This window comes from Quercus robur, chromosome 3 (assembly GCF_932294415.1).
Source record: "Quercus robur chromosome 3, dhQueRobu3.1, whole genome shotgun sequence".
NCBI classification, from domain to species: Eukaryota; Viridiplantae; Streptophyta; class Magnoliopsida; order Fagales; family Fagaceae; genus Quercus; species Quercus robur.
The window spans coordinates 52,248,615-52,257,624 of NC_065536.1; the positions used below are offsets into that span (position 1 = coordinate 52,248,615).

General features: G+C 35.0%; 1 protein-coding gene across 3 annotated transcripts; it reads left to right on the forward strand.

Moving 5' to 3' along the window:
- The first annotated feature begins 1,335 nt into the window (after window positions 1–1,335).
- Window positions 1,336–8,617, forward strand: LOC126718304 (probable LRR receptor-like serine/threonine-protein kinase At1g67720). Of its 3 annotated transcripts, none has more exons than XM_050420426.1 (15): window positions 1,336–2,221; window positions 2,500–3,037; window positions 3,266–3,777; window positions 3,948–4,077; window positions 4,677–4,748; window positions 4,831–4,899; window positions 5,021–5,092; window positions 5,227–5,295; window positions 5,840–6,015; window positions 6,102–6,349; window positions 6,607–6,733; window positions 6,829–6,894; window positions 6,975–7,161; window positions 7,254–7,386; window positions 8,113–8,617. In XM_050420426.1, the coding sequence occupies exons 1-15, from the start codon at window positions 2,152–2,154 to the stop codon at window positions 8,434–8,436; spliced, it is 2,793 nt and encodes a 930-aa protein (XP_050276383.1). In that variant the 5' UTR covers window positions 1,336–2,151; the 3' UTR covers window positions 8,437–8,617. The 3 variants fall into 3 exon arrangements, with proteins under 3 accessions (XP_050276383.1, XP_050276385.1, XP_050276384.1); XM_050420428.1 differs by having other exon boundaries at window positions 1,336–2,043; XM_050420427.1 differs by lacking the exon at window positions 6,829–6,894.
- Window positions 8,618–9,010: the final 393 nt, after the last annotated feature.

The window sequence follows — 9,010 nt, forward strand, 5'->3', positions numbered from 1 at the left end:
TAGGACAACTGACCGTTCTGTTATCGCGTGACTGGATCTCGCAACTTAGTCAAGCCGCGAGGCCAAGCTGCGAGCCACCCCTGTTTTGAAAAACCTGACGTTTCACATTCTTTTCTCACCCCAGTATAAATACTCCTTATACCCACAAAAGAAAAAGAGCTTCCAGAGAGAATTTTGAGAGAGAAACTCTAGAGTAAAACAAGATTGATTCATCTACAATCTCTACATAAGAGTCTCTTCAAATTCCTCAACTCTCTTCCTCTCCATTGTTAAACCCTTGAGAGGCATTTTACCAAAACATTTTCTCACCATATCCATTACTGTGAGAGGGCTGTTTGGTGTTTTGGGAAGTAGTTAGGAAGGAACCAATTTACATTAGTTGATGCTATGGTCAAGTAGCGGAATCCGGGAAGTTAGAAAAGAAATAGGTTCGACGCAACCTCGTTGGAGCAAGAAGCTTGGAGGGCTTAGGTGCACTGGGTAGATTAGGCTTGGAGGGTCTATTACTGTCCATGTATCCCAACTACATTTTCTAGTGGATTACTTACCGCTTGGAGGGCGGCGGAGAGGTTTTATGCCGAGAGTTTCGGTTTTCTCTTCGATAACACATCGCGTGTTGTCCTTGTGTTTGCATCTTCCTTCCCTTTTATCTTTGCCTTTTATTATCTGCTGTGGGTTGTGATTTTAAATTGGCTTAGATTATTTACCAATTCTGTTTTATAGCTTTTGTTCATTTTCCGCACACTATTTGTTTGACATAAAGCTTGAATTGGTTAATTTGTAAATTAGGGGTCTAAACATTCAAGGGTGTTTTTACACTATTTGAACTTTCACACAAAAATTGACAAAAAATTTCATAGTTGAATGTGACAGATTATTAATGATAAGTAAAAAAATAATATAAGTTATGAGTTTAGATAAGAATTCATAAAAGTTTGTCAATGCAATTATTGTGAAAAATATTATAAATTTTTTTGTGTCCTTAACATTACTATTTCTATTTATCTAATTATATTAGGTGTGAAACAAGTGAGTGAAGAGACTACACATACCAGCCGAAATCAAAATAATAAGATGCTTTAAGAGTACATGTCACATTAGAGGAAAAAAATAAAAGTAAATCCAAACACATATCCTTTTTTTTTTTTTTTTTATTTAATTGAGAAACCAAACACATATCCAATTGTCTTGAATGTGGTTGTTACCGCATTGATGAGAGATGACGATGGAGATGGAGATGGAGATGGGGACCAAGCTGTACTGGGTCCAGATATAAAGGTGGCATACTGGCATCATCTGCATATTTCTTTAGACTTTGAAAAGTAGAAGACAAGTTGGTCCAAAGGAAGAGAAAGAGATTTTGTTGTAAGCAAAAGCAAGAGGGAAAACAAAGCAAAGCATTTCATTATTAAATGCCTTATTGTGATAATGCTATTTCTTTTTCTTTCTTTAAAGATACTTTTTGCATGGCTTAGCTTCTCTTTAGGATCCCTGTCCAACATATTGATGGTACATATATCCTTTTTATTTTCTAGATATTTAATCCTAAACAATAACATATTTTTTACTTGCGTTTCCAAAGATTTCTCTTATGGTCAAAATTATTTGTTCAATAAGACTGTAACACTGTCAATATAACACTTGTATAACTTTTTTTCACTACTATAAACAGTGAAATTGGTGCTTAATAAAAATGTTGTCAATTTTTCTTAAAAAAAAAAAGTTGTCAATGATGAAAGCTACGTTATTTCCATCCATTTACGAGGATAAATGCATTTGGGTGTGTATTTAATGTATGTGTATCAGTGTATGATTTTTGATATGAAAAAGGAATGAAAGAATTCAAAGTTGATTGTTCACTTTTTAGTTTGAGCTTGTGTCACACTCTTTTTCAAAAGGTGAAACTGATTGGAAGCCCAAAACTTTTTTTTTTCTTGGGAAAATAAAAGATTCCTGTTTCAAAAAAAGATAAAATCGTGAATGAACAATGAGCTAGGAAGCTCACCAATTACAAAAGTAAAAGTTACAGTGGAAGAAAGATAGGTGAGATACTGAGATGTTGGACTCAACCAACAGTTCTGATTTTTATCATTCACTGAAATTGTAGAAACTAGAAAAATCAAAAGGATTGGTTTGTCTTCCTCACCTTCAATGAGTTCACTTTCTCATTTCCTGGTTGTATTTCTTTTCTTTATATCATCTGTTGTGTGCCAAGTTGAAGGTATGTTCTTCCTTAACCAATATACTTCATTGAAATCTAGGATCTTTCAATTTCATAAAGTTTACTGTCAAAATATTTTGTGAAATTTCCTGTCTTCTTGTATATTGAATGACTCATAAATGCTAAGACGAAGTTAAATGAAACTTAAGAACTGAAGAAGATAGTAGCAATTTGTTTTGTCCATATGGGCAAGTTTGTTTATGTTAATGAGTTTGAAAATTTGAATTGTAATAAAGGCCATGAAAGCTAAGTCTTTGCAATACTAATTCATCATGCAGAATTTATTAGTTTAGACTGTGGAGGCACAAGTAACTACACTGACCGGAGTACTGGAATAGCATGGATTCCCGACCGTGGATTTATGAACTATGGCCAACCAGCGGGAGTAATAAATCCAAATGGAAACTTGGTGCAGTATCAAAGGCGGCGAGATTTTCCCATAGACAACAAGAAGTACTGCTACACTTTAGCCACCCAAGAAAGAAGGCGGTATCTAGTTCGTGCAACATTTCAGTATGGCAACTTAAAAAACGAAGAAACATATCCTCAATTTCAGCTTTACTTGGATGCAACTAAGTGGTTTACTGTATCAATATTGGATGCTTCCAGAATATATGTGAAGGAAATGATCATCAGGGCACCCTCGGATTCTATTGATGTGTGCATATGCTGTGCAACAACTGGTTCTCCATTCATATCCACTCTTGAGCTGCGGCCCTTGAATCTTTCAATGTATGCAACAGATTATGAGGATAATTTCTTCTTGGACGTTGCCGCTAGATTGAACTTTGGTGCCCCAAGCGAGGATTCCATAAGGTAATTGCTAATTAGCTCCCTTTAAATGTTCATACCTGACAATAGATTATAGAAATATTAGAATTCAGAAGCATACTTGTTTTCAAGTTTTGCAGTACAGCTAGACCAATAAAATCAAGAATGCACTAGATCAAAGTATAGGTTTGCTTCAAAGCTAGTTCTAGTGCCAAAACAAGAAAATACATTCTGGTATCATCAGTGATAAGTGTGCATATAAATATTTCTCAGGTATCCAGATGATCCATATGACAGAATTTGGCAGTCAGATCTCATTAAAAGGCCAAATTATCTTGTAGGGGTGGCCCCTGGCACAGAAAGAATCAATACATCAAAGAATGTAAACACAAAAACAAGAGAGTACCCACCTGTGAAAGTAATGCAAACAGCAGTTGTTGGCACGAAAGGGGTGCTCAGCTACAGATTAAATCTTGACAATTTCCCTGCCAATGCTCGAGCTTATGCATACTTTGCTGAAATTGAAGACTTGGGTGCCAATGAGACTCGGAAATTCAAATTGAGCCAGCCTATCATGCCTGATTACAACAATGCAGTGGTAAATATAGCCGAGAATGCCAATGGGAGCTACACTCTTTATGAACCCAGCTACATGAATGTGACTCTGGAATTCGTTCTGTCATTCTCCTTTGCTAGGACCCGGGATTCTACACGAGGGCCACTTCTAAATGCGATGGAAATATGTAGATACTTAAGGATTGCTCCAAAGACCGACGGGCATGACTGTAAGTCCATGATCTCTGCATATATTGATTTCAATAAATTCTTCTAGCCATCTATCATACAGCCAATTAGTAATAGGTAGCTAAAATTTGGTCATATTACTTGCAGCTTACTATAATTATTAGCGCTTTATGAGAATGAACTGATTGGTATTTTTGTTTTCAATTGCTAGTGATTGTTGCCAATGCCCTTCGTTTGATGTCTGCTGAAGGCATTTGGACAAATGAAGGAGATCCCTGCGTCCCAACTCCATGGGAATGGGTAACCTGTAGCTTAACTACACAACCGAGAATTACGAAAATGTAATTTCTGCATATTTTCTTACTGACAATTTTACTTCATGTCAATGTTTCTGTGCACTGTCATTCCACATATGCAATGCAATATAAGCATCCAAGTATCTTGAGATGGATTTACATCCTTTGCCCAAAAATGTACTTAAATGGTGTATATAACAACTCAAAATATAAACCACCTGAGAGATGACATATACCAGCACCAGACCTGTCATATTGGTAGCTCCGAATTCTATGTAAGTCCTCCATGCATGGTGCAAGTTCTAACATAAATTAATTGAATTCCATTGACATAACATCTTGACATCAGACTTCTCAGGATCAGACATCCAATTCATATCTCAATACATAGAGTGAGAAGTTAGTTGCCAGCTGAAGCATCCAAAATGATTCACTTTGCTTTTATAGAAGATGTTATTACATAATTATTAGATAAACTTTTAATGGTATTGTAATAGGTAAATGCAAGTAAAAACGTTTTAATACATGAAGCATTTTTCATGAGATATATAGCTAAGCTAAGTCGTGAGCCAACATCTAAATAAAAATTATAACTTGTCCGTAAGAGCTGAATTATAAAGGGAAGCCTCTGCCCTGTTGTACAGTTTGCTGTCAGGAAAGAATGTGACTGGTGAAATCCCATCCGAGCTCAACAACATGGAGGCGTTAACAGAGTTGTGAGTGCTATTCTACTCTAAGATAAAGTTAAAACTATCATTTTTCCTTTTCACGGTAAGTTAACTACTATCTTTTTCTCAGGTGGTTGGATGGTAATTCCCTCGAAGGGCCACTCCCTGACATAAGTAATCTCATCAATTTAAAGATTGTGTAAGCTATTCAGTTCAAGCTTCAATCATACAAGTTTAAATGGAGAAAACACCTTTTATATTAGTGATAGCTGTTGTTTATGTTTTGGTATTTTTTCTATTTATTTTTGTTGAATATGCAGGCGTATAGAGAACAACAGATTGAATGGTTCATTACCTTCTTACCTCAGTAGTTTGCCAAGCTTGCAAGAACTGTATGTGGCAATCTAGATTTCTTAACTTATAGACACTTCATATAGCTGCAAAATCTTGCCTTGATTTTTTTATCAGCAACTTTACCCTGATAAGTGTGCATTTTGCCATAATTAGTGAAATTGATATGTTTTAGGTACATACAGAACAACTCTTTTAGTGGGGAAATACCTTCAGGATTGTTAAATGGGAAAATCATTTTCCAGTAAGTATGCTTCACCCTGTAATATTTTTTGTTAAGACCCATGGATGCTATATCTGAGTTCTAATGGTCTTTTCCCCCCCTTCTATTTTGCAAGGTAGTGCACCACTTTTCTTTCTGCAGAAATCTTTGCTTTGAGTTCTATAAATGCCATCAAATCTGGAAAAGAGAAAAACAAAATATAAGTATTCAAAACTTTAAAAGAATCTACATCTGGGTTTGGTCACTAAGACTTCAAATATAAGAAAATGGAGCTTAAATCCACAGATATTTATCTTAGCTTCATCAGTAAAATCAAGCCTAACTCCTGAAAAGTTTTCAACATGTGCATGTGTATATATTAATACACACACACACACACACACACAAATGCATATATAGACATGCAAATGCATGTATAAACAGTTTCTGTCACTAACACTCGGGCATAATAGTCAATTAATCATATCAACAAGACGTAGCTAATGGGGGGAATATAGAAATAGGAGGATCCCAAGTAGTCTAGTGTAGAAAATGTTTTTTACTGCTATATAATTTTCTTTTGTAGCCATGGAGATAATCCCCAACTACATAAAGAAGTCCAGGACAAGAAGCATTTTAAGTTGATTCTTGGAATATCAATTGGAGTGCTTGTAATTCTATCAGCTCTATTCGTAGGAAGTTTATTATTAATGCGTAATCGTCTGAGAAAGACATTTCAACAACAGAAAAGTGATAGCAAAGGTTTGTATGCCAACAAATTCCATCTAGTATTGTTCACGTGACGGTGTGGCAGATTTCTTTAGATCAGCGTGTTTTGTCTTCATCAGGTGGTTCTAAGCGTAGCAGCACCAAGCCTTCAAATGCCTATTCAATTAACCGTGGTGATCATTTAAAGGATGAACGCATTGCATATTATATTACACTCTCTGAACTTGAAGAAGCTACCCAAAATTTTTCAAAGAAAATTGGCAAAGGAAGCTTTGGGTCTGTCTATTATGGGAAAATGAAAGACGGAAAAGAGGTGGCAGTTAAGATCATGGCAGATTTATCAAGCCAAGGGCAATTTGTGACTGAGGTACTGTTATATTATATGCATGGGAATCAACATGATGTAAATAACTATATTCCTACATCATATATTTCTTCCTATCTGTACTTCATAAGACATGATCAGAGAAGTAAAGCTTCTACACTAATGAATAATTCCAGATTGCAATGGACTAGAATCAATGTTCTTTATCTAACCTACAAGAAGACTTAAAAGATATACTGTCAACCAAAGATTTTTTTTTTCATGAATCCAAGTTCATTTACATGGCAACATATTTGCAGGTAGCTCTCTTGTCTAGAATTCATCATAGAAATTTGGTTCCTCTAATTGGATACTGTGAAGAAGAGCATCAACGGATTTTGGTGTATGAGTATATGCATAATGGAACCTTGCGGGATCACATACATGGTCAGCTATGCTTCATAGAAATATTTTTCTTTCTTCTATCTTTCTTTTCAGTTGCAATGGGAAACAATTTATTAAAAATCCTAATTTGTTGACAGATAATGCCAACCAAAAGCAGTTAGACTGGCTAGCTCGTCTCTGTATAGCAGAAGATGCAGCTAAAGGTTTAATATAGAACTTATTGCTAGTAAATGTTCATTTCATTTTCAAATTAACAGTATAAACACATTTAGATATTTGTTAGGTCTTGAGTATTTACACACTGGATGCAACCCAAGCATCATTCACCGAGATGTAAAAACAAGCAATATTCTCCTAGACATCAATATGAGAGCAAAAGTGTCAGATTTTGGACTTTCAAGGCAAACTGAAGAAGATTTAACCCATGTATCAAGTGTGGCACGAGGAACAGTAGGCTACCTAGATCCTGAGTAAGCAATACTTGTCCTGTATGCATAATCAACCACATGTTTCCTCCTGAATGTGCTTAGCTAATAACACATATCCTCTTACTGTCTTACAGGTACTATGCAAATCAGCAATTGACAGAAAAGAGTGATGTTTACAGCTTTGGCGTTGTTCTCCTGGAATTGATTTCTGGAAGAAAGCCCATCTCTGTAGAAGATTATGGTCCTGAAATGAACATTGTTCACTGGGTAAGCACTTGACAAGATATCTGTCATTTTAGCGTTGAAATGCTGAACATAATACTGTCAAATTGGACATCTGCTTTGTAAGGTAATACACACTAGCATTTCACTTAAGAGATCAAAAAGAAACATAAACTTCCAAGAAAAGCATCTTTAGGATCCAGGAGATGAAGGCCATGCTAAATATATAGACACTATAGCAACCAACCAGACTCTGAGACACCTTAAACATGTTGACATCTAGGGAAGGAATGGGATGTGCTAGGAATATAATTCAAAACACATGAAAATTTGTTTACTGGTATACCAAACAGTATATGTGAAGAGTTTCCGTAGGGAATGTGTATGAGGGTATGAGAGTTTCCATAGAGAACACATCAAACATGATAAAATCTGTGCTGCAGTGTGGAGACATAGACCATCCCCGATGGCTAGAATATGATTGAGAGATGTAACCATCATTTACAAGTTAATTAACATAAGCAATGTAGAACACTGATTGAGATGTTTATAATCCTTATAAAACTTTAAATAGCCTGAAGTATGCATATTTAGATTATTTAGGTTTTTAGTCATTGTGATTGAACATCTTACCATATCTCAATCATTAAAAACTGCATCTTATGGTTGAATTACTAAAACTTATCCAGGAATCAATGCCACTGTTCTGTCACTGTAAAATTAAAATGCTGTGCGAAATAATAATAAATCAACCTTCTTCATGTTGTGTAGGCAAGGTCTTTAATTCGTAAAGGTGATGTTATTAGCATCATAGATCCTTTCCTGCTAGGAAATGTCAAGATTGAGTCCATATGGAGGATTGCTGAAGTTGCTATCCAATGTGTTGAACAACATGGGGCTTCAAGGCCAAGGATGCAGGAAGTAATTTTGGCTATTCAAGATGCTGTCAAGATTGAAAAGGGAACTGACAGCAACCAAAAACAGGCATCAAGTAGTTCAAAAGCACAATCTTCAAGAAAAACTTTGCTGACAAGCTTTCTTGAAATTGAGAGCCCTGACTTATCAAATGACTGCCTAGTTCCATCTGCAAGATGATTTGCACCACCCTCCAACCTAAGACTTTTAACTGTTAACATATATCCTAATCAACTTTATATTGCTTCTACCTATATTGACAACACAGCCTTGTTTCTTTTTCTCATGAAAACTGTAAAATCCTTTTGCACTATAGAATTAGATAATGGCCAATTTGTGTTATAAGTATTTAGTTGGTTGATTTCATATCGTCCAATATTGAGTTACTGACCAAAAAACTATTGTTACATATAACAGCCAGTGAAGGCGTGGCACTTGAAGAAACACAGAAAATTTTAAAATGTCATGCTTAAAAAGATATAATATTTTAAAGGTTTTTTAAGGTGATACTAAGGACGATCAAGAACACTTTTTGTGTGTTTGATGAATATTGAGCTTAAGAATCACATTCTCTATAATTTTTTAAGGTAAAAAGGTGTCACTTTCTAATATTTTTAATAAAAACATTCGAAATTCAAATCCCCTTTTCCCAACTATTGAATTATCATAAAAAAAATCTATTTAGATGGTTTATTTCATTTAGTATCAATTTATATACAATGTTTTTTATTTTATTTTATTTTATTTTTTATAA